General features: G+C 38.4%; 1 protein-coding gene across 31 annotated transcripts in view; it reads right to left on the bottom strand.

Annotated features, from left to right (window-relative positions):
- The window catches only part of PUM1 (pumilio RNA binding family member 1), a 126,076-nt gene that overhangs the window by 57,618 nt on the left and 41,669 nt on the right, over positions 1 to 26,789 (bottom strand). For 16 of the 31 annotated variants that reach the window (XM_061389944.1, XM_061390003.1, XM_061390014.1 and 13 more), the window contains 3 exons: positions 12,542 to 12,650; positions 11,397 to 11,575; positions 1,247 to 1,413 (listed from right to left, as the gene is read on the bottom strand). The exons of 4 other annotated variants lie outside the window; for them this stretch is intronic. In XM_061389944.1, coding sequence (XP_061245928.1) covers positions 1,247 to 1,413; positions 11,397 to 11,575; positions 12,542 to 12,650 — 455 coding nt within the window. The remainder of the gene's footprint in view (positions 1 to 1,246; positions 1,414 to 11,396; positions 11,576 to 12,541; positions 12,651 to 26,789) is intronic. 11 more of the 31 variants (XM_061390035.1, XM_061390042.1, XM_061390094.1 and 8 more) reach the window with 5 other exon arrangements.

Genomic DNA, 26,789 nt, shown 5'->3' with positions numbered 1-26,789 from the left:
TATGCAAAAAGACAGCAGAACTATTTAATTCTAATTCAGATAATATTGAATAATATTATATTCTAGTCAGGGAAAAATAGCCTGTGACTACATTCTTAGCCTAAAAGAAATCCTACAGCTGGTACAAATTAAAGCTCTTGTAGTTCCTTAACACACACACACACACACCCTACTACTACCATCTGCCCTGGAGTCAAATACCACGAAACAATACCACAAGCTGCTTGAGATTCAGGATGGAGGGATACCCAAACTCATTTGAAAGACCTGAGGTAAGTGTTTATGCTGTGACTCAAATTTCTTACAAAGACTAATTCTTTATACCCATGAGATGCAAAAATTAATTTAGGAAGATTAAACACATTAAACATTGTTCTAAAAGGAATGACCACACACACACACACATACAATATTTTTATTTTGGCTTTGCAGATTATTAGGATAAAGGATGCTGTGTGTGTGTGTGTTTAGACAGACATTAGCTTTAGACTAAAATTATTCAAAATTAAATTCTCTACTGGGCATCAGTGACTGAGGATAAAACTCCTTAGTCAAAATTTTAAAAAAAATTAAAACTCACATACCATCATGTAACAAAGAATACTTGCCAAATGTGGAAGACAAATATGGTATCATTAATACTGTGCATATTAAAATTACAGGGTTAAAACTTGCATATCAATTATGACCAGAGATGGAATGAGAGGCCTCCATGGAAGGAATATGATTAAGAACAAGTCACTTTAGCTGTATCTCCGGTTCTTCAAAATGAAGAAAACGATACCTGCCTACCTCAAAGGGAGCTTATGAGTCTCAAGTGAAATAATACTTAACTGATCTCAACTGTTTTTCACTCTTCCTTAATATGCCACAGTAATATGACACACTTCCGTTAGTAACCATGATTTCTCCCAAGATAATGATTTGGGAGAAATCCCAAGGTGCTCATCCACGTGATTTTGAAATTTGAGAATCAATGAACTGATTTTTATGAAATCATTCTGCAAATTATAGAGCTCCATACAAACGGAAAGTCTATTGTTTTGGCAAAACATCAGGTATGGACAGATCTTAAAAAGTTTCACCTTAACAGTTCATACAATTTTTGTGGTATGGCCTACACTAGTCCCAGTTCTTTAAAAAGACACGTAGGGAGGGATAAAGAAAACTAAAATCAAAATAAAACTAAATCAAAACAAAAACCCATAGCCCCCACTCAAAAATCAGAAGTGTAAAACATACAAACCTAAAATCTTTGACGTCTGCGTCAATCCCATTCTGCACTGGTAAACCATTGGTCTTGTCCATCACATCACCCTCCTCCTTCAAATCTCCTAGCTTATCTCCATCAAACGTACCCTTGTTCTTCTTTTCACCTTTGTCGTTTTCATCACTGTCTGCATCCCTTGGGCCCTGTTTAAAAAACAGCTTCAGCTTCACTAATCATCATCAACTAATAATAGCGGGCAACCACCGTGGACACCAGACTACACTAGATGCTAATTAGAACAGGATAGTATCCATGACCTTTCAAGACATTACAATCTAATTAACAGACAACACAGAGGCAGGAACACTGCAGAAAGTCTTGCCAAATGGGGGAGACAGACATACATTTATGTTACAGAGTTTAGGACAGTCTTATCATGCCCAATGTCCCACCACCCCATTTTTTTTTCCTTTCTACCAAAAGCCCAACCACAACTTTGTATTTCTTAGTTCCATTTCTCTACTCTAAAATCTAACTCTCTAGAATAGCATGGTTCCTAATAATCACCAGGAATTATAGCTAATATTACACTTGGGAAGTATTAAGCCTACAAAATGAATTTCCTACTTCTACTGCCTATGTAAACTCCTCCCTTACTTCTGAATATTGAATTAAGTGTGGTCTAACATCATTCCAATTCCATTACTCTATACACTTCATGTTGGGATATATGCCCTGCCAATTTGAACCATCACCACCCCAATTCCACCCAATGTCTCACCGCTTACTGAAACAATAAATCACTAATTATCCTTAACTTGAATTTTTTAAATCCTTCAAAATATGTTAAATCTAACTAAAATTCTTTCACAAAGAGTACTCTAAGTGTTTAGTTGTCATCCACCGCCTGTCCGTACATACCAAGGATTACATGGGAGCATATTAAAGCAAATCACTGATGCAACAGAGTTTATCTCTGAAGTACTTCAAACTAAAAAGACTGAAAGACTGGACCTAAATGGACCGATGCGGTGCCAAGCACACCAATGTCCTGTTTCTTAAAGAAATTAAGTCTGTCTCCTCCTACCAACCATCTAAGTTAAGACATGGACTTTTAAAGCAAATGTGTCTTGATTTTCAGAATGAAAAGAAGGTTTGGTATAGTGACTTGACATGGTATAGCAAGCTTTGCAAAACCTTACCCAAGGGTTAAATAATTTTTGCTTTTGTAAAACCAGGGAGAGCTAAGTAATCTTGCCTGTCTCCATCACTGCTTCTGTTTTAAGAAAGAAACAAACAGACCTAGACCAAAAGAAAGCTCCTGGTAAAAGGTAAGATCCAATCAAAAGATGATGAGAACTACTGCTCAGCATCTCCAGTCGCCACAACCAAATTTCAGTGGGGAGGGTGAGGACCACAAATGGAAGATAAAGCAGCAGACACAGCTGTGAATGGTAGGCCTGCAAACGCAAAATAAAAAGATGCTCTCAAAGTAGTTCTTAGCCACCCTGACACAGAAAGACCAGACACAGGGACACTTGACAATCTTAGACCTTTCAACAACCAATTCAAAGCCCATTTTGCTTTTAAAACCACCCTCTGCTCAAAAGTAACAGAAAAAGAAAGACTTCATGGCTAATATGAATAAAGGAACATATACCAGAAGGAATTTAGAAAGGATATACCACTTAGTTTCATGTAGCAGCAAGATGGTAAACTATATGGCAGCAAATGAGATCTAACGTTCACATCTTCAAAGTTTAACACTGATACTGGTTCAAAGAGTAAATGAGAGCCAATTAAGCATGACACTGAGATCCCAAGCCAAAGTATGACAGGATTCTAAAGACAGAAAGAGCTTTCAAAATGTCCAGAAATAAAAGCTCCCTCTTCCTGCAAAGGTAAAACTGACAGAAGCTATGTAGTAATTTTCACATCCCCAACACTGAATACACTGCAGGACAGAAGTTCAAAAAATAAGATAAAGAAAACAAACAGAAAAAAGTCCTGTAAAACCGAACTGCTAAAATAAGAAGGATCCTCCCATTCTATTTATCATCAGGTAAGAGTCCAAGAGGTGGTAATGAACAAGTCCACCTGAATTAGACCCCACTAACGTCAATAATTTTTAAAGGTATTTTAGGATCATCCCCTCAACACAAATAATCTTCCACAAATCTACAAATCAAGTCACTGGCTCAGGAGCGGCAGGGAGTTCAGCTCCAGTTTCTCACAAGGAGTTCAGTCTATAGGAAAAAAATGGTAAGGAAATGCAATAAAGCAGCAGTAGGAATTTTCACCAAGCAAATAATCTGGGTACAGAAGAGGCTCACTCACCAAATCAACATTTTTCATAATCTTTCCTCAGTGGCCCTTTACAAGGGCTTGCTGAGAAGCTGCTCCCCCTGTAAGCCAACTGCCCTGATCTGAACACTTACGTTCTCAATTATACTGCCAAGGGCTAGATTTTCAAAGATGTCCCTGGGATGGGCTGTTTTTTGTCCATGTTATACAGTCTATTTACATAAAATAGTTACCTGGTTTTCTACTCCGACTAGGCTGTTAATGCCTCAGCAAAACACAGAACAGGTAGGATGACTTCCATACCTGATTTGGATGGGTTATAGGGGATATTTCTATTAGGCAGAAAGTCATGAAGATGAACATTTATGATGTGTAAACTTTTCTGTACATGGGTCATAAAAGTTTTAACAAATTCAGTAAATCAACAAAAGCACTAAGTTAAAACAGTTGACATGAAGTCTGATTTATGAATGACACCAAGAGCACAAGTGGGAAGCTATCTTGTCAAAAGTCTGCTATTAAAAGAGAATATAGAATACAGAGTTGGGAATCATAAAAATGGTCTCTTAGAAATCTGAGGACCCTAGTGAGAGAGAAAAAGGGTATATTTGGGCTGCTCTGTTTTATGGAGTTGTAAAGTTTTTTTTAATGTTTAAGGTAAGGTATTCTTTTAGGAAAATACTAACCCAGATTGCACAGAACCTACAGTCTATCTCAACTGTTAACACTTACTGGACTTTGGACAGGTCATTAAACCTGAGTCTGAGTTGTCTTATCTATAAAAAGGGATCATTTTGTTTAAAACAGAGTAGTAAACATCAATGAAATGATGTATATATAAAAGTTTATTATAAAGTAAAAAACACTGTATACAAGTATGACACTAGTGAAAACTATGCACTGGGAGAGTATTTCTTACATAACATTGTAATATTAACATTAAAAATTAAGGTTCCCATTAAGTGGTTTAACTCAAAAGAAAGTGTACAGCCAGTCGGCCCTCCCAGATATACTGTCCTTTGCACAATGCAGTGGCTCTGTGGTTGGCATCAAACATCACAATCTTTTAAAAATTTGCAAGTGACTGGGCTTTCTCGAGAGATTCTAATTTAACTCGTCTGCAGAAGCTCCCACAAACCTAAGTTTCTCTTCCAATAAGCACTCAGTTGAAAACCACTGTGCGGTGTTAAGTCGCTTCAGTTGTGTCCGACTCTTTGCGACCCTATGGACTGTAGCCCGCCAGGCTCCTCTGTCCATGGGGTACTCCAGGCAAGAATACTGGAATGGGGTGCCATGCCCTCCTCCAGGGAATCGTACCCACCTAGGGATCAAACTCAAGTCTCCTATGTCTCCTGCACTGGCAAGCGGGTTCTTTATCACCAGTGCCACCTGGGTAGCCCAAGAACCACTAAAACTGAGTCCAAATAAGCATCCTAAAGACAGGAGTTACATTTTTCTTTTTTGTCATATATTGCCCAGTGCAAATTAATACTAAAAAGCCTATTAACTAAATGAAATAAAAAACAAAGATGGGTTAATAGCATCCTCCTGTTCTAGGCTCTCTCTAGATGAATTTCAGTTCAAAACTGTAATCCAAACATAGCCCTCAGACAGTGCTCAAAATGCAAGAAGCCAAGCCCACTCAAAATCCCTAGAGTGGGGCCAAGGAGTGTTCTTGAGAGATCAGATGACAGACATAAACATTAGAGTATGTTCTGCTGCCTCATACCAAAGAACTGAGAGAAGAGCAGAAAACTATGCACTACGGAGATCAGAGTCATTCAGTCCAGCTCACCTTTCTCAAAAGGGGAATGAATATATCAGGGAATATTAATTCGGAATGAAGTCAGAGAAATGGGAACTTAGAAATGAGACTTCTGCCATGTGGCAGAAGTCACAGTCAATAAGATTAGTAATTTTTCTTTTTTCTCAAAGGACTATTTGTGTATTTGCTTGATAAACCAGTCCAAAAACCATAACATTAACTAAAATATTGGTTTCCCTGTGTACACTTCTCAATTTTTCACAAAATGCCACCCAAAATTTTCAGCAGTTTTAGCTTCACTAGTAATAAAGAAATTTCAAATATCTAAAAAAATGAGTAAAAGTTTGAAATTACTAGTCATGAATTACTTTTAAATTAATATATTAAATATGATACTATGTGAGAAACTAATAAACAGGACAGTGGAGCATATACTATGGCTAAAAGATGTGAAATCAGAACACTGAATGCAGCTCCCACCACTTCCCTTCTAAACCTCATTCTCCTCATTGATAAATTTTCATAGGGACGACAACATCTACTTCAAAGGGTTGTTTCAGGTATTTAAACAAGGCAATTCATGACTGTGCAATTCCTTTTAAAAGATTCTTTAAAATATTTTATCCAATTTTGCCCACTACCTTTCTCAGACACAAACAGTCTCACTCACCTCCAATACCCCTAAAGCTTCAAACTTGCTTGATACCTGATGTTTCCCCCCTGGAAAGACTATGGCTTTCATCATTAACCCCTCTGTCCCAGTAACTTTTCTGAAATATCTATACACAATCAAGCCAACAACTAGTGTGTGTGTGTGTGTGTGTGTGTGTGTGTGCGCGTGCGTGTGTGTCATCTCTGACTCTTCACAACCCTAGGGACTGCAGCCCATCAGTCTCCTCTGTCAGTGGGATTTCCCAGGTAAGAATACTGGAGTGGGTTACCATTTCCTCCGCCAAGAGATCTTCCCAATCCAGGGATCGAACCTATGCCTCCTGTGTTGGCAGGCAGATTCTTTAACACTGAGCCACCAGAGAAGCTCCACCACCTATTATTACCTTTGATTAAATCTGAGGCACCATCAATTTATAAGACATACCATCATCTTATGTGCTGCTAAAAAGGAAACAATGGCAATTAAAACATATCCAATTTCAAAATGAACAGAAGTTGGGAGGTATGCAATTTACAAACAGTGGAGCATGGAATATACCATGCACTGTGTGTATGACCACCCAATTCCTGGTGTGCAAAAAAATAAGAGAAGTGTTCCCCTCTGTTGTACTACCACCAAACCCAGCAGGAAAAAGAGATGAAAACCATAAAAGGTTTTCTGAAAGTTGCATGGCTTTTTTTTTTTAACTTTTTATTTAGTCAGTGTCTAAAAGCTTGACATTGCAAAGCAGACTACAAAGATTTCTTGTTCAAGGGAAGCTCAAGTCTGAAGGGGCTCCTCCTGAGATAAAAGTTTCTGAATTGAAATCTCCCAATAAAACTATATTATCAGTATTTATGACACTTTAATTGTATATAAATCATCTGTGGGTCATATCAAACTGCAGACTTTGATTCAATAGTCTGGAGTTGAGTCTGAGAGTTGTCAGTTCTAATAAGCTCCCAGATGCCAATAATGCTACTGGCCCAAGGACTACGTAGCCCAAGACTTTATAAGACTTACAAAGTATTTTCATGTATTATATACTACATAGCCATATGAATTAGACTTTCTGCAAATGAAGAAATCAAGGTCCGGTTAAGACTCAAGTCCCTGCCATTACACTACACAAAGGTTTAAGCAAAATTGACTGAAACCACACTGACCATCTGAAATAAATGCACTGGCACCTAGGACAGTGAGCCGCCCAGTCCTGTGATCTGAGTGAGTTGCTGTGAGTGTGCACGTGACCTCCAGGCCACCAGCTCTGTGATCTGAGTGAACTGCTCTGAGTGTGCACGTGACCTCCAGGCCACCAGCTCTGTGATCTGAGTGAACTGCTCTGAGTGTGCATGTGACCTCCAGGCCACCAGCTCTGTGATCTGAGTGAACTTCTGTGAGTGTGCACGTGACCTCCAGGCCACCAGCTCTGTGATCTGAGTGAACTGCTGTGAGTGTGCACGTGACCTCTCTACAAACAAGCAGAAAGGTCTTCCCAATATGTTTGTTTTTTTTTTCTAAAAATCTTTTCACCCAATGCCTAAAAACACAGTAAATACATATGACTTTATAACCATCCAGAACCATGCTTTATTTCGGGGTGTTTTGAGCGGGCGAGTAAGGGGATGTCTTTACCCAGGAATAAAGGAAATAAATCAAATTTAAAAACCTGACTCTGACTTAACTGGTATTCTGAATTTTCCCATTATTCTGAAAACTGCTACCCTGAAGTTCCTGACTCATACTTGGAATACTACCAAAAATTTCCAGTGGGTGCTGAGAATAAAACACTGCTGTAGGATTCTTATCATCAGCCTGCAAGCACTCTTATCACAAAAGCCAAAATGACTGAGTCCATTTTTACATTTGAAATGAACTTAAGAAAGGCTCAGGGAAGCTAGACAGGGTTAAATACCTTCATTCAAGCTTTAACCATAAAACAACTTTACTGAAAATGGAAAACCAATGTAATTACTTTAGTTCTAAACCCCTTTAACTGAGCAATTCATCAGAGTCTGGCTTATCTGTTGTCAGTTATCTGAGAATAGACCCTTAGTACTTGATTTGAGGTGTACATTCATTATGCCATTAGGGATGGTGTTTTTAGCTCTTGGGGGTTTAAAATGGAGCTTCTCTGAGGCTAACCCGAAGAAATGCTGGTATGATCACCTAAAAAGAAAAACATCTGAATGCTCTAATCCGTAAACCACCAATGACTACTCTTTAGAAAAACTATCTACTAGAAGCAGATATTCTGTCTTCCTTGGTCTCTGAACTCAACGCTGTAAAAGACAAAATAGATTTTTACTTAAAAATAAAAAAAGGCTCACCTCTTTCCAGATGTATGCATACCATGACAACCAAAAAGTGATTCAGGTTTCCATGACCAGAGCTGTGGTTAAATGTCACCTTAACCAACAGACAGACAGCAAAACCAAGAGAAGCACAAGATCAGCAGGAAACAACCAAAAAGCTGATAAAGCAGGTCACTGATCCCAGTTCTCCATCCACCATAAGATTAGATGTGCCAAAGTGATGGACTGACGTCACTGGTCAGTCTTCCTGTATCACCATTTAGGTGCAACTCAAGTCAAAATACAGGATAACGTTTCATTACACACAACCTCCCTTCTGAGAAACTGGAATACAGATTTGGAGAATTTTCATTTATCTTTATGCAAACTTCAGAAACTCAGTAGATGCTTTTTAGAGAATTCAATTTTCTGACCTCTATCCTGAGGTCTTAACTTCCCCTGGTAACAATACTACAAAAGAGCTAGAAATCACCAATCTCTCAAGACAAGTAAGGATAGAAGCCACCTTTACAAAATCAAATAAAGATATGGAATACAAAAGACACAGCTTCATCACAGATTAACTAATAAAATAATTGTTTAAAAAGGAAAAAAATAATAATAAATCGGCCACAGTGTTTTATCTTTCTCCTACTTCTAATTATTTTTCTGCTTCCTACAAACTTCACGGCTTCACACATAACTCAGTTGGTAAAGAATCCACCTGCAATGCAGGAGACTCCGGTTTGATTCCTGGGTCAGGAAGATCCGCTGGAGAAGGGACAGGCTTCCACTGGATAGTGGATACCCACTCCAGTATTCTTGGGCTTCCCTTTTGGCTCAGCTGGTAAAGAATCCACCTGCAATGTGGGAGACCTGGGTTCAATCCCTGGGTTGAGAAGGGAAAAGCTAGCCACTGCAGTATTCTGTCCTGGAGAATTCCATGGAAGTCCATGGGGTCGTAAAGAGTTGAAGACGACTGAGTGACTTTCACTTTCACAAACGTAACAGTAACCCAGGCACGTGTCTGGTGGCTAATGTCCAAGACTTAGAAGCTGTCCACACATGATAGAGAATTCATGGCAAGAATCTCAGAGGTTCCAGTTCACCACAGTAATGACTTAGCTGTGACTTTTCTCCTATAGTAAATAACTAAAAGTTATAGGCGGAAGTTGTGCTTCCCTGATGGCTCAGTGGTAAAGAATGCACCTGCCAATGCAGAAGACTTGCAGGAGATGTGGGTTCAATCCCTGAGTCGGAAAGACTCCCTGGAGAAGGAAATGGCAACCCACGCCAGTACTCTTGCCTGGAAAATCCCAAGGACAGAGAAGCCTGGTGGGCTACAGTCCATGGGGTTGAAGAAGAGTCAGATCCAACTTACCAACTAAACCACAACATAGGCAGAAGTTAGAAGGCAGCACTTCCTCTGAGCAAAGTGTGAGAGGTAAGAAAAAGAGGTGAGCTGGGGATAAGCTGAAAGAAGAGAAGAAGTAACACTCTTCTTCCCATGAGACAACATGCAAATGATCATTTTGCCTGATCCCATTCCTCACATCCAAATGGTAGATCTTATTCTTCCCAAAAAGCCTCTTGGGAAGGTTCAAATACAAGCAGTATTTTCCAATCTGACCTATGAGCCACGGAACCTATGTCTCTGCAGGGTCAAAAAACCGAGAAGTTAATCAGGTCAACTTTGGAACAGCTAGTATGCAAGAATCAAGACAAAAGCCCCAGTTTGGTCCCTTGCTCTTCCCAAATGTTATTATAAAAATGAATGATCCTGTTCTGGCTTAATTCCTCAAACCAAACTTCTAGGTGTAAAGCTGGGAGAAATTCAAACCAGCCTCTTAAATAAGCTCATTTCACTCCCCCTGCCCCACTCTTTTTTTTTTTTTTTTTTCGGTAGAATCAAAAGCTCCAGCCACATGTCAAGTATCAATGTCCATTGAAGCACTACCTTTGACATGAGTAGAATAGAGTTAACTCCAGGTGGATTCTGGTTACCTTGGATGCCACCTGTTAACTGACGACCAAGTCAACAACCATTCATTTAGTGTCCACTAACATGTTAAAGAACTGAACTTGACCCTGAGAAAGCTGCACCAAATATGCACTGCTGCTGACACTAGTTTCAAGTGGAACTGGGAAAACAGAACCAAGCCTCGGATACCTAGCAACAGATGTCTAATGATAAAAATACTAACAATAAATGCTACTAAGATAATAGAATGCAAGACATTATAAAGGTAAAATTATTAGTATGACTTAAGGGAAAGAAGGTCTCTTAAAATGATTGCCAATAGAAGTATTAGCCCAAAAAGACGTCAGGGAGACAGTGCTTTGAAAAGGTACAAAACATGTTTGAGTCAAGAGAAAAGTAAGGAAGAAAGAGTTAGGGTGCCTTTTGTGATCTTCCTAGCTATGACTTGGAATATAAAACCAGTCAAAGAACACAAAATGAGGAAGATTCAAACAGAAATGCATCTTAAGACTTTTAGATCTATAAAGTCAATGGTATAAGAAAGAACTAGTCTTGAGAAAGGCTATCGAAGATGCTTGAGGAAGACTACCTAAGACTTAAAAAGGGAAGAGGCTACAGAGATGCTGCTTTGCCTAGAATTTAGCATCAGAGAAGTCAATGGTGATGAATCTGAAAAAATTTGCAACACAGAATTAACAGAACTTCTGATTTCCTGATAGACTGGGTACGAGAAGCAAAGTTATTCAAAGAGGGCCAATGATCATTTCATAATTAAAGCTTAGCTAGCAAAAACAAGAATGAACCCACATTATCCGATCCATTTTAAGGACCCTTAGGTATTGGCAAATCACTGCTCTCAGATCTATTCCCTATTGACATCCGCTTTCAGCTTTGTGTTAATTCCTTCTCTTTTTGTGCGTTTTCTGGAGGACCAATGAACTGAGACCTAGATTTCAGTTGTTACCTCACATTACTATAAATGAGTCCCAAAAAAACATCATTTCTCTATTTTTAAAAAGTTTAGTCATATCTCCTGCTGTGTTTGCTGAGATCTAATTGCAATAGAAGTGTTCTTAAAAACTCTGCCATTAGTGCTGTGAATATCTAAGGAAACTAAACAGGCATGTTTTTCTTTAGGGGTAAGGGGAAAGAGAGAGAGAGATAGGAACAAGTTCCTCAAGCCAACTTACAAATCCTCCTTTTCTTAGACAGGAATCGCCCGGGGATGAGCTCAATACATACTCCACCATGCTAACGCCTAGTCCCCCACTCTCCGACCGTGGGGACAGTACAGAATTGACCTCACTGTTCACATGGAAACTCTGACCAGGTCTTCTCTGCACCATGATTGGCTGGGAAACTGAATGATCTACAAAAAAGATACACAAGCATGATACAGTGCAGCCAGAGGCTCAAACAAATTACGAGCGATGTCTCATGGATAAACCAATGACTGGGAATCAGGAAACCTGTCATGGTAAATTGAGCCAAAATGTCCTACTGTGTTTTCCCTAAGTATAATATTCTACATAAGCTAATGAAACAGAACACACCCTTCATATATCCAGGAGAGCAATACAGTAGTTCACATAACTGGTTTATCTAGCTGAGTGGACAAATTAATGTTTACCCCTTTCAAGTAGCAGAATTCCTTTTTAATATATTTTATTGGTGATGTCACTAAAAGGAAATGTGATTTTACTGCCCTTTTTAAAATAACATAATCTGATCTTTTCTGATGACCACTGTCATCTGAGGTTCCATTCTTACATTGCGCTGCAACACAGCACACCAGCTTTTGAATGTTCTGACTCCTTCCTCCCCATCATCTGTCATTTCTTTCTGCTGTCAGTGTGGCTGCCTCTTCAAGTTCTCCCCATCTCTCTCTTCAGGGGTAGTCAGTCAGAAATCCATCCATGCCCAGTGACTTATTTGGCCCCAACCACATTTTTAGATAGATCACCCCATACACAGTACACAGGGGCAATGGGAGGAGAAAGAAACATGAACTTCAAATGGCAGGCATGGATTTTCTAATTCCAAGTATGCTGACAGCAGTACAGAACAAGAAGTTGTAGCTGAAATTACAGTCATTTCAACTAAGACCATTCCCCTGTGGCTAGCACTTCAGCAAAAATATTGAAGATTTGATTTTGCATTAATTATGTTTTAATAAATTACATCATATAAGCTCCTTCACGGCAATTATACTACAGGACAGGACACTGCTTGACATGCTTATGTCACTGATGTAAAATTCATGACTTGCCAATTGCTGAGGAAAGGAGCTCTAAGACAGGCATAAATCACAGTACAGATGCTAGATCTAGATTACCTGATGTTCCCCAGGCACTGTCTCGCCATTGATCACCCAGGAATATTCCTTTTGGTCCATCTTTGCTGGATTCATCTGTTTCCCAAAACTTTTTACCTGGCAAGAGCTGCTGCAAATTAAAAATAATAGATGCTTTTAAAGAATTCATAAAGGATGAAAGTACAGCAGTCAACACTTTCTTTTAGACAAGGGTACTGAAGATGCTCACGTGCCCTGAAGGTCTTTAATTACAGTGTTCTGACTCTGCAGACTGTCCTCAGAGCACTGCTTTATCTTTGGTAAAAGTCACAAAGAGGCCTAATGCAAGCAGGGCTACAGATCAACCCATCACAATAGAGGCTCAGCTTAAACATCTGGAATTATTCACTTAATCTATGCCAAGATTTTTAAGGGGGGAAGGAGGGGGACTCATATTAGACCTATCAGCTAATTGCTCACTAAGAAGATTCTTACTGAAAAAGAAAAGTACCTACAACTATTGAAAAGGCTACTTCTGCCTACATTTACACTAACTGACCCTACAAAGTTACTCAAGCTTGGGCATTAACTCAGACACCAGCTATGGAACACTAGAGGCAAAATTTACCTCCTTCATACACAGAGATTCTGTTTAAGCAAAACATTTTCAATACCACAAAGAAAAAATTAAAACAAACAAAAATCAACAAAAAAAAAAACACTTCCTAACCACAACATTAACCTATTCCAAGATTTTGGAAAGACAGATCAGTTATTCCCCCATTACTGAAAGGGAAATTAAAATCTCCTAACCTCAGTTAATCTTAAGAATACTTAGTAATGCCATTAAAGTGACTTCACAAAACATTTCATACTTCCTAGAAATGCAGGCATCACTAGCTTTAAATTAGCTTTAACCAAAGAAATGCCAACCACCCTTCAAGCAAAACACAGTACAGTTCTGCACAAGATCAAAGCATTAGTGACCCAAGCTACAAAGTAAATTTCCATTACTATCCCATTATTCTTCATCAGCTTTACTCACTAATAAAATGTCCCTCTTATTTAGTCTATGTTTTCACTTCAGCTGCTACTGGTCAGACAAGAAACTCAGAAGTTTGAGATAATACTTCACCATTGCTTTTGAGCATAAAACAACACACCTGAAGAGTTGAATTTCTCAGAGGAAGAGAATAGAAAAGCAGAGAGTACAAAACATTTGCTCTCCTCCTTGATGATTAAGGTTTACTTTTCCTATGTATAACCTATAACCCAATGATAAGGAGAAACAGCTCAACTCTGCTCTCACTAAAATGCATCTCAGCTTTCCAATCCAATTTCTGGGTTTCTCAGCATCAATTTATTTGAGTTCTATGAAACTATATGGTAGACATGGGTTACTACCTGAACCAAAGCAGGTTCCCACTTATTTTTCAGGCCCTAACATTGTTTCCTGGTCCAACAAGGTCATGAAAAAAAGACCTATTTTGGTCTGACATTTAATTGCACAGAGGCACTGGTTTACTTGATGATGAGCAGTTATAAGCAGTCAATTCCTAGTGTGCCTCTAGGGTTCATTCTCTCAAAGAAACAAGGACACAGCTAGTCTGTTAATTTGAAAGACAATGAGGACAGGTGGGAGCAAGAGCCTAGACCATAGCTAAGCAATGGAGTCAGGAAGCCCTAGACTAAACAACTTCAATGTGTCCTAGGACAAAATGCAGGACTGCCCTGGGCCTCATTTTCTTTGTACTAATGAAGGAGATATTTTTCAAGATGCTGTGATGATTAGAGATATTGTAGATATGCACCTAACACAATGTCCACCACAAAGGAGGTTCTTAATAAATGTATTCAGTGGCATTACACCAAGGCAAAACAGCTGTAAACCACAGAAGGGACAGTGAAAATTAACATGCACTACCCATGCACAACTCAAGAATTCTTGTTTTTAAACTTCTTTTTCTTCTCTTAATTTCAAAAATGCCCTCTCATAAGACTACAAATAGAAACAGAATTTCTTTCCCTGTTGGTTAGATCTTTCTAACCCTATTAGATCTTTCTCCTGTATTTTGTACGAAGTGTGAGCAAACAAGAGTTTGCATCAACTTCTCTGTGCACCAAAAGAACGTCAGCACAAGGGACACTTCATCAGTCGGTTAACTTTAGTCTCACATATTGGAAAGAGAGCAAAGGTGATGAAATACATTCATTATACTGCTCATCCCTCTTGACACAAATTTGGAAACCTTTACTCAAAACTCAAGCTTCTCCCAGCACCGGCCTCCATGTGCAAACATAGTCTTTCCGTAATTTGTCAAACTGCTTACTGAAAGCAGCAGCCCTGAACTCAAGGCTTCAAACATGACTTCTAAGACCCTGCCTTCTTTCACTGCAGCTTGCCAGGTTGTTATAACATGCAAAGCCAGTAAAAGCAGGTCCACATAAAGTGAGCCACTTTCAGGTCAACTTCTCTCAGAAGGAAACAATAATACAAGAAACATGTAGAAAGGTACTAAAAATCGGAGACTGTATTTCAAAGTGGTAACAGATGCAACAAATCTCAAAGGGATACAGTTGCCCCTTGGTATTCATGCAGGATTGGTTCCAGGAGCCTCCTTGGATACTGAAATTCTCAAATGCTCAAGTCCTTTATATAAAATGATGTAGTACAATGCACACAATGTGTACATATTAAAAAATTCAAGACTCCAGTCAGATACTAAGAGGAAATGGTGTCTCCCACCACGAACAGTATCTACAAATATAAATCCTGAAGACGTGCTAGGAGCAGTCCCAAAAGTACTAAAACCCCGTACGATCTGGCAAAGTAGCCAAGAAGATCAATTAACTTATTACTAATAAAAATGGCAGGGAATGAAAAGGAAAGTCTGTAAGAGATAAAGAAAAAGAAAGCAGCAGAGGAAGGCAATAACAAGTCAATTCTCCTAAAGTCTCTGCCTCTAGGTAATCAGTCCCTCATGTGACTCCCCCTCTTCCTTTTGACTGTGGGCTGAACCTAGTGACTTGCTCCTAAGCAACAATACAAAGCAAAAATGATGGGAGTGTTGCTTTCAAGACTTAAGATACTGACTTCTATCTTGTTTCTGCTCCTCTCTCACCCTTGCTCCTTCTCAATTTAATAAAACTAGCTGCTATATCGTGAGCTGCCCAATAGACAGACACATATGGCAAGGAACCAAGAGAGGTCACTGGACATCAATTCGTTAGGAACCGAGGTCCTCAGTCTAACAACCAGCAAGAAACTTAATCCTGATATCAATCACGTGAGTGAGCTTGGAAGCAGTTCCTTTCCCAGTTGGGACTTTGAGATGACTGTAGCCCCAGCTGGGGCTGAAATCTTGACTACAGCTTGTCAGGGACCCTGAAATAGAGAATCTTGCAAAGTCATGACTAGGATCCTATTTTGAGCCACTAAATTTTGGGGTAATTTAGTAAGCAGCAATAGGTAACTAATATAGCTGTGAATAATACACAAGGGTTTTCTTACATTTAAAATATCTTTAAGATTTTGTTTTCAAGAAGCAAGTCTTGTTCTACTTCTAATATTTTTTGATTTTGAAAAAATTTGTTTCACTTTGTCTTATAGCCCTTCTGTAATAAAAAGAAAAAATTAGTTTTTAATTCTGCAAAATTAAATGGACTTAGATACGTTAAGCTTACTGAGAATTAGTAGCAATCACAAAACCAGGAGTCATCTAAAGCAAAGACACTGTTTGAACCTGATCATACTAAAAGGAGCTGTAATCTACTGAATATAAAACAAGGTGATGATGAGTATCCAATTATTTCAAATTAAGATTCAAGCCCTCTAAAGGTTAACATCATCCATAAGTAAGTGAAGTCGCTCAGTCACATCCAACTCTTTGCGACCCCATGAACTGTAGCCCACCAGGCTCCTCCATCCATGGAATTTTCTAGGCAAGAGTACTGGAGTGGATTGCCATTTCCTTCTCCAGGGGATCTTCCCGATCCGGGGATCAAACCTGGGCCTTCCACACTGCGGGCAGATGCTTTACCGTCTGAGCCACCAGGGAATCCCCAACATCATCCATGGCACAGGCTAAAGCATCCAGGTTCGCCAACCTGCAAACCTTCACTTCTTGCTGCCATCATTCAGTCACTAAGTTGTATCCTTTGAGGCCTCATGGATTGAAGCATGCCAGGTTGTCCTCCACTATCTCCCAGTTTGCTCAGATTTATATCCATTGAGTTTAATTCATGTCCATTAAAACTTCACATAAGCCACACCTAAATTCAATTACCAAACATTGAAATGCAACTAGTCTATGAAAAAGATGGTTACTGCTTACCCCATCAAGAACTTGAAAATAAAGACTGCTCTCTGACAGGAACAAAGAACAGATCACAGCAGAAGTTTACAGAATTCAATTTAAAGAAAGATTAAGCAGTAAGAGGATTAAAAGATTTGACAATTCTAAAGGAAGATAAGGGAATTAGGAATTGGTCCAACAAAAGAAAAGTAGAGCCAGGGAGTCAGATGAAGAAGGCAGTATTGTCCAGTACCCAAGTTTAGGGAGAGCCAATAGGATGCACAAACAAGTCTGTCCTTATAAAAGCAATTAGTGCATCAGACGAGACAGCAGTGTGGGTACAGTAGCCACTAAAAACTTCCAAGTTCCCTGGCTCAGACTCTGCTTACCAAGCAAACTTCTTAAGAGAACTTTGTTTCCGCCTACAGCCAAACATGCTGATCCACTTGAGAATTGCTCTCTCTTTATAAATTAGTAAACAGCATTTTAGTTTTCATATACTCATCTCTTGCAGTTCTAGTTAGTACAGGTCAGTTCTATAATCCAATCAGCTCTAAATTAGTACATCCCCTTTAAGACACACAAATTGAGAACCAGGGCTTGGGAGGCCCTACCATCTGACAACAGCAATACCACAGGCCTTGTACTCTTCCTTGTACTGTCCCATTATGTAGGATTCCTAACTGCCCCTCCAATAGTATCTGCTCTTCAGTCTTAAGAAGAAAAACACATACACTCTTTAATCCCAGCTTGAACTACAGGTTTGTAAAAGAAAAGACTTAAGAAGAGTAAAGAAATCAGTAAGCTTATTCATGCGGCTTCTCAAGAAGAAAGTAGAAACCAAGCACCACTGGTTTATAAGCAATGTCAGGCACTTGGGAAACCTCTATAAATTTCGTTTGGAAACACTTTTTAAAAAAAAAAAAAAAGACAATACACAAAGCCACACTTGCATAATCGACCATCACATTAACCCCTACCAACAGCCCTTTAAACAAAAGTGTTCTAAAAGGCTAAGAACATCAAAAACCTCCAGGCTTCTTATTTTAAGAAGTAATATAGTGGGTAAAGCACACACAACTACTCTGAAATCATTTTTAAAACCAGACAAATAAAAATGGCTTCATGTTCCAACTGTGTTGAATTTATTCATCTAGGTCTCAGTTTTGTCACTGATAAAATGAACTGTTACAAACACTGAATGTTATAGCATGGAACAAGGCAAAACTCAAGAGTAACCAGTCAAAGAGTTAGCTGTTAATATTATTTAATAACAAAATAGTAACTAATAGACTTCACACTACTAATGGCAAAGCCAGTGAGATGCCCCTGTGTATACAACTCACAAATGTAAGCACAACATCACCCAGCCCACTTCAGTGTAAATCCTGTAAAATTAAGAGCCCTAACAAAAACACTGCAAGAACCATGATTACAGCTTTGCAGAAACTAAGAAGCAAGCTGATTATTAAGGACTGGATGTGTTTGACCATACCACCACTAATACCTGAACAGAGGGAAACTCCATTAAGTATGCTGTACTCAAGAGGAATAAAATAGGTAACTACTTACACACTACGGTACACAGAGCTCTCTCTCAAAGCAGAAATTTGGCTTCTTAAAGAGTACAGGCTGCTACAGCCCCAAAGGCATGACCAGGTTTGATCATCTCATGTGGCAATGCAAACTTCCCACACAAGCTTAGTTTCACTGGATTGTAGCCAATACAGGAATCAAATACCTCATATTTTAACTAGCTGGTAAGATATAGCCCCCTCCAAAATTTTTTAATCTCTTGGTAAATATTCTCATTACATTAAAAGAATTTGACATCAACTCAGAGAAAGGACCACTCAGCACTGATGGCAGTAAAGAAGTACTATTGGTAAACCAACAGCTCTGACTGTGATAACTGTAATTTTCAGAAAACCATTCTCAAAAATATTAATGCCCTAAGGGGCTTCCTGGCCCTCCATACCAAGAGGGCTGTTGGGAAATGTAGTGAGATAGTTCATAATACTTTATATTATACACATAAAGCTTTATCACTGAAGTTTTAACACAAAATGGTTTACATATAACAGAATAAATCAATATCCTTTACAAGGCATAAAGGAAAAGCCTTGTACATACCTCCATTCACTGTCAGGACCATTCTTTTGGAAAGGATTGTACATTAGGAGTCGTGTTCACCTCCTACATTGTTGGTGGAAATGTAAATTGTTGCAGCCACTATGGAAAACAATATGGAGCTTTCTTTAAAAACTAGAGCTGCCATATGACCCAGCAATTCCACTCCTGGGCATATATCCAAACAAAACGGGGCATAATCCAAAAGGATAATGCACCCCTATGTTCATAAGCACCACTATCTACAACAGCCAAGTCATGGAAACAACCAAAATGTCCATAAAGAAGCTGTGATATATACATTCAATGAAAAGAGTAAAATACTACTACCTGCAGCAACACAGATGGGCCTAGAGATAACCATACTAAATGAAGTCAGAAAAAGAAAGATAAATACCATATACGTTATCATTTACATGTGGAATCCAAATACGGTAAAAATGAACTATCTATCAAACTGCAGACTTACTGATATGGAGAACAGATGTGTGGTCGCCAAGAATTGAGGCGAAGGTGGGAAAGTAATGAGTTGGGAGTTTGGGATCAGCAGATGCAAACTGTTATAATCACAGGATGGGTAAACAACAAGGTCCTACCGTATAGCACAGGGAACTATATTCAATATCCTGTGATAAACCATAATGGAAAAGAACACGAAAAAGAGTATGGGTACATGTGCGAATGAATCAGTTTGCTGTTCAGCAGAAATTAACACACAACACTGTAAATCAACTACACTTCAATAGAATTTTTTAAAATAATAAAAAATTTAAAAGCTAGGTTAAAAAAAAGTCATGTTCATTCCTGAGTTTATCAACATTAAATAATTCAAAGGGGCGGGGGGAAGCTTCACATTCAAAGAATAAAAGCAAAAAAGCTGGGAGCAAATTAAATGTTTAGTAAGGTACAGCTGTATCCAACAATGTACGCTCACCCAAAATAGCTGTCATGATTATATGTAGTATTTATAAAATCACATTAAATTTTAAAAGCAAAATACAAAATCATACATGTAAAGATTGCTTCTCTTCATGGACCCTTCCCTTTTGGATCAAGATTGGAAAGAAAAATAAAAGCTGAAATAGGTATTTGTTGATGTAGTGGGATTATGGATGACTTGTTATCATATACATTTTTATTATGATTTAGAACTGATTTTTAATAAAAACTGAGATAGTGGTACAGAATTCACTATAAATAAGGCATTTTCTCTTAGCAGATACATTTCGCTACAACATAATTTCAAAGTGACCAAAGTTAGTGGGAATTTTAAAAGAGCTCAGACCACATGCTTCAAATATTTTTAAGCAAGCAGATAGTAACTTTCAGTCCACTTTAAAAACTGTAGCTTAAATAAAGAAAGTTGAAAATGTTCAATGGTTTAATCACAGGTTTAATCTTTGGTTTTAAAAAAAAACAAAGAATATGGTGGTTTTGCTTTCAAGTTTAAGGAATATGATCCTCTAAATTCTCACTTCTCACTTATATATCTACTAATTAAGGAAGTGTCCTGCATCAGTTACTCAATACTTCTTTGCGAAGATTATTTTTAAATGTTTATAAACATTTTTACAATTTTATTCAAGTCATAAAAAATTGTTGAAAAATCAATGTTTGCTATAACTTTTTCTCACATTTTACTACTAGGCAGCATCATAATCTGACATCTAGCAATTACTACTTAAAATTTTTAGCCTACATGGCAAGATGACTACTAGTGAAAACAAATTTCCATATTAATGGTCTCATAGGTAACATCTTTTGGTTAAAATCTAGTATATTCCTTTTAAGAAAAAAAAGTTTAATTTTTTGCATAATTATAACTGCAGTATATAAAATTAACAGATTTTTACAAAATATTTTTCCAGGGTTATTAAACTCTTATCACAATAAGCACTGCTAATAGTTGTATCTAATGTCCTTTAATAACACCTCCACAACTAATGATGAAGTTACACAAATCACTTAGGCCTGGCCAATATGTGGTAATTTGATCTCTCTCCTATCCAGAAAACCAGTACTGCTTTTCTGACTACTGAAAAAAACCAAAAGGTTTGGCATCTGAAGTACTTACAGATTTCAAAAAGTAAACTATTAGTTGAACTTACACTGAAATGCACAAACCACAGAAGCCACTACTGGAAGTAACAAAAATAGTAAAATAAATAAATAACAAGAAGTCTTTGCCTTGAAGGAAAGATTACAAACCTACCAGGAATCAAAGTGATACACTTACAAAGCATTTCAAAGTAAGCACACTAACTTAGTGCGATGCCGACTGTTAAACTCCACAACCTACAGAGATGAAGAAAGAACAGTACCTGGCACAGAATGGTCAAGGAACGCCTTAAGGAGGGAGAAGCAGAAAGCGGAAAGGGCTTTCCGAAAGAGCAAAGGTAGAATTGAAAGCAAGTGGGGCAGGTTGCTGTCGTTCAGTAGCTAAGCTGTGTCTGACTCTGTGTGACCCCATGAATCACAGCATGCCAGGCTTCTCTGTCCTGATGCCCACCAATAAAAAAGAAACCTGGCCACCAACTAGAGGAGCAGTAAGGAGAGGGTGACAAAAGAACAACTGGTCTAACTGCCAGTGAGGCTCAGTGGAGCACTGAGGAGCTGGGCTCTAATCCAACAGGCAGCAACAGAAAATAAAACCATAAAAATTCACTTTAAAAGATTAACTTAACATCCCTTTATTAAATGGAGTGAGGGAAAGCAAACAGATGCTGGGAAGCCAAGCAAAAAGGTGACTTCAGTAATCTCGCCATAAAATGATAAAAGAAGGGATCTGTGGAAGTGGGAGCAGGGAAGGTAATACAAACTGCTGCTTAAATGCTTCGCTCAGCTTTCAAGGCATTTTAAATTATTTTAATTTCTAAACGGAAGATTCATAGCCCATTATGATGATCAAGAATGAAGTCACTAAGTATACATAAATAAGCCAGTCTACCACTGAAGTTGTCTTAATCAGGAACCTATTCCACAGAGTCAGTTGAGTGCAAAGACCAGAAGACAACAGGATCCAATTATGTAAGAATATGGTGTCACAAGCTTAAAGCTACAACTCCAAAGTGTAAAGTTTTAAGGCTGTCCTGAGGATTCACTGTGAGTTGCTGGGAACAATAAGGGTAAAAAGAGCCATTAACTAAAGATAATAAGAATTTGCTAGCTTTGAAATTTTAGGACCACCACAAAATAGACCAAATTGCAAACAGTTCTTCAATTGAGGACAATTGTTAACTGGACAACTGTTAAATGTACTCTGGGGACTTCCCTGGCTGTCCAGGGGTTAAGACTCAGGGAACATCCCACATCTGGGTCAAAAAAAAAAAATACAGTCTTCAACGAAGCACAAAGTTTTCCCAATGTTCTTTACCACACAAAAAATACAACCACTGTTAACAACTTTATCCTTGAAACTAAACACACAAAAGACATTGGCTGCTATCATAAAGCATGCCCTTTAAAAAAAAAAAAATCAGAGATACTGTTAGTACCTCAAGCACCATAATATTTTGTGGTAAATTAACCTGGGGCAAGTTCCACACTAAATCTTTCTCCACTGCACATCCCTTCCTGAAGCCACTGAAAATAAAGTTTTCTTTATACTGTCTCACTTCAAGTTACTGGAATAGAGCCAAAAGAAACTTTTCTCTGATTAACTTCACAAACAGTAAATTATGTTCAGAAAATGAAGAAATGCCCAAGGTGAACAAAGAACTTCCAGATGCTCAAGCTGGATTTAGAAAAGGCAGAGGAACCAGAGATCAAATTACCAACATGCACTGGATCATATAAAAAGCAAGAGAGTTCCAGAAAAACATCTACTTCTACTTTATTGACTATGACAGAGCCTTTGACTGTGTGGATCACAAGAAACTCTGGAAAATCCTGAAAGAGATGGGAATACCAGACCACCTGATCTGCCTCCTGTGAAATCTGTATGCAAGTCAAGAAGCTACAGTTAGAACCAGACATTGAACAACGGACGAGTTCCAAATTGGGAAAGGAGTATGTCAAGGCTGTATATTGTCACCCTGCTTATTTAACTTATATGCAGAGTACATCATGTGAAATGCTAGGCTGGATGAAGCACAAGCTGGAATCAAGATTGCCAGGAGAAATATCAATAACCTTAGATATGCAGACGACACCACCCTTATGGCAGAAAGCAAAGAGGAACTAAAGATCCTCTTGATGAAACTGAAAGAGGAGAGTGAAAAAGCTGGCTTAAGACTCAACATTCAAAAAATGAAGATCATGGAATCTGGTCCCATCACTTCATGGCAAATACATGGGGAAACAATGGGAACAGTGAGAGACTTTATTCTGCAGATGGTGACTGCAACCATGAAATTAAAACGCTTGGCTCCTTGGAAGAAAAGCTATGACAAACCTAGACAGCATATTAAAAAACAGAAACATTACTTTACCGACAAAGGTCCATCTAGTCAAAGCTATGGTTTTTCCATAGTCATATATGGATGTTAAGAGTTGGACCATAAAGAAAGCTGAGTGCCAAAAAATTGATGCTTTTGAACTGTGGTGTGGGAGAAGACTCTTGGGAGTCCCTTGGACAGCAAGGAGATCAAACCTAAGTCAATCTTAAAGGAAAGAAGTCCTGAATATTCATTGGAAGGACTGACGCTGAAGCTGAAGCTCCAATACTTTGGCCAACTGATGCGAAGAACTGACTCACTAGAAAAAACCCTGATGCTGGGAAAGACTGAGGGCAGGAGGAGAGGGGGACAACAGAGAATGAGATGGTTGGATGGCATCACTGACTCGATGGACATGAGTTTGAGCAAGCTCTGGGAGTTGGTGCTGGACAGGGAAGCCTAGTGTGCTGCAGTCCATGGGGTTGCAGAGTCAGACACAACTAAGCGACTGAACTGAATTGAACCAGGTTTTTCTGCACAATATAAGGAAAAGCATGTAAGGAAACAGAAGACAATGTTATTACCCTGGCCACCTTTAAGTTACCTATAAATAAAGTCATTTGTTTTTATCTAAGTATAAATTACATGGTTTGATCTAAATAATTATATAAATGATTACTTGCAATAGTACCTGGGAGCCCAGTGCACAAAAGATAAGCTTCCAGGTCACTTAGGAAATCTGTAATGTGCATGAATAAAAAACCATGAAAACATCTAGTTTGCTTCATGACCTAATCCCCTCATATTCCACAAGCAGGAAGCAAACAGCTCAATTAAAACAGGATAGAATCCTCTTCCTCAAGATGGGACCAAACACTCAGTTTGGGACCCACAACTAAGATGGGACCCACACAACCAGTCATCCTCAGGCTAATTTTAACTATTAAATTGACAAGAGAAGTGTCTCAGTCTGCCAGTTATGGACAAGTTCTCTCTTTTATATGTTCCAAGAGTGGAAAATGTCATAGATGTGCATGTAACAGAAAATAAACTATTTCTTCTATACATTTTGCTAAAATGAGGATCACAGAATGCATTAATCAATTAGGTGACAATGAATTAATTTTCGTCTTCTGGGTCCTCATCAGCAAAATAAAAGTAAACAAGAAAGAATTATACACAACATAGTTTAATACAAGTTTGAAAAAGAAATATAACAAGAGCAATTCCAATTTTCTGAACACCATTATTACGTCTGGTTGTATAATGAGGGTATTTCCACGCCCCAGCAGATGGCCCAAAGAATGTGTCCTATGCTTACAGCTACATTAAACAAAAGATCCTTTATAATAAATGCCTTTTATATATAAAATTGAACTTGGATGATAACAGCATTGCTGATATGCTATTCATCTTATGTACTCTGGTAAAATAATCATTGAATAGTTTGAAAATATAAACATTTGCAGAACAGACTGAATAAATACTTTTCAGTTTTATCTGTTCCTCATCCTTCCCCTTTTCAGAACCCCACATCCCTGAGGATGGAAAAGTAGTATGAATACAGAATACAATCAATATTTACTGAATTGAATTGAGGTCTCCTGAGGTTCCCTGAGGGAATTTCTGAAGTAAAAGGGAAAATAAAGAGGAATTGATACTTAGAAAAAAATATTTACTGGTAAACAATTCATTCAACACAATATTAGGCAGCCACTGTTAGCTAAGCACGTATTAGCTGAAGCCTGTGCCCTCAACAAACTTATGTTCAAAGAAATAGAAAATATTTACACAAATCACATATATAAAATAAACTAGGGCCACAGAAACGATATAAACAAACAACTTGCTACTTGAATTTCCTCTGTAGCTTCTGGTTGGTGAAAGCAAGAAACCTTTCTTTCATAGGAGAGCTGATAAGCAAAGCTGGATTTCTGAGTACTGGATAGGCTCTGGACATGCAAAGTAACAGTAGGAAGGCTCAGGATCTACAGTAATAGAAGCTAGGTTTAAACAGCTGGCCCATGATCATGTTAACCTCTGTAATCCATGTTTGTCCAGATGTCATTGTATTGCACAACCACTGTGAAAACTGTTAATGTGTATGAAGTGATTAATAAAGTACCTGGAAAATGGTATATGTAGATTGCAGCTATTATTATTTCTGAGCCTAATGAAACAGAACTTGAAGTCAATCCACATTTTGATATTTCTGATCTTAGCTGGAGTCACTTGACCTTAGAACTCACCTCCCTCACATAAAAAATACTAATATCTCTCAAAAATTTGTTGGAAGATTCACACAGGAAATAATATCAATGCCAAAGTGTCTTGAAGTTTTAATGTGTTACTGCAGTTAGTTAGCTTGCTTTCAAATAAAACATACTGATGTGGATGAAAAAAATAAAAACTGAGAAAAAGGAGGGTAAAAGAAGAGAAATTTAATGAAGACAAACTAAGCAACATGTGGATCAGGTATCTCCTGCTTCAAAGGGGCATGTTTTACTGTATTCAAACATTCCAAGACAGCTCAACACATACAGTGATAGGTCTGCCCATTCTTCCCAGTGCAGGACAGAAGGAAGAGACTGGAATGAGTGGGGTTCCACACAGGTCTCAAAGTCACAGGACAGAACTGGGCATCAGGTTTCAAATGTCACATGCACCCACAATCACAGGGTTAGAAGACACCTTCTTAATCAATCTTCTTTCTCAAAATGCCCAATCCCCATCCCAAAACTATTAAGAGATCCCAGACACTTCCGAAAGAATACTCATATAAAGATCACTTCTCCTCTACACAATCATTAACAGAATACAAGATAGTTATTAACTTCCTCCAGGTCACTTGGCCTGCCTGGCTGTTTTCTCTAAAGAAAACAGTTCATTTTAATAACAAGATGTCAAAAATGCCCAACAATCAAATGGTATTAATACAAAGTGAACGGAACTAGAAACCTTTTTCCTCTACATACTCAAAAGCTGCATTTTGTGGGGCAAAGGTGTGTTACACTGCTGGGTTGATATTTCTGTATTAAGGCACCACAGGCTCTATTTATTTTTCCCTCTCTGCTGCAAAAAAGGATCTTGCTAACAGACAACATATTCCTTCCCAAAATTCAATCCAGTTTAGAGTCAACTGAGTTACTTTTATGGGACTCTACCTGCAAGGAATTTACAATGTAGGGCTAGCCCCTCTGGGGCTGTGGATCATAAAAGTACATTTAGCTACCCCAAAGCCTCCAATTCTGTGAGCTATCATGCCATGATGAAAGATGTGGACCTGGTGTCCACATTAGGCTCCTACCTGTCCCAATTCCCAAATTACCACCCTATGAGCCCTGATGGACAAACACTTCAATACCTTATGCAGCTGCAGATGGTGAATGAGTCAGAGACCCCAGTGAAAAGTTACAGAATCACTACATCACAGTCTAAACACATCTTTAAGATACTCTCTGGCATATCCTAGAAAAGGCAAAACTATTC

This window comes from Bos javanicus, chromosome 2 (genome assembly GCF_032452875.1).
Source record: "Bos javanicus breed banteng chromosome 2, ARS-OSU_banteng_1.0, whole genome shotgun sequence".
NCBI lineage: Eukaryota > Metazoa > Chordata > Mammalia > Artiodactyla > Bovidae > Bos > Bos javanicus.
This window is presented reverse-complemented; position numbering and strand designations above follow the sequence as displayed.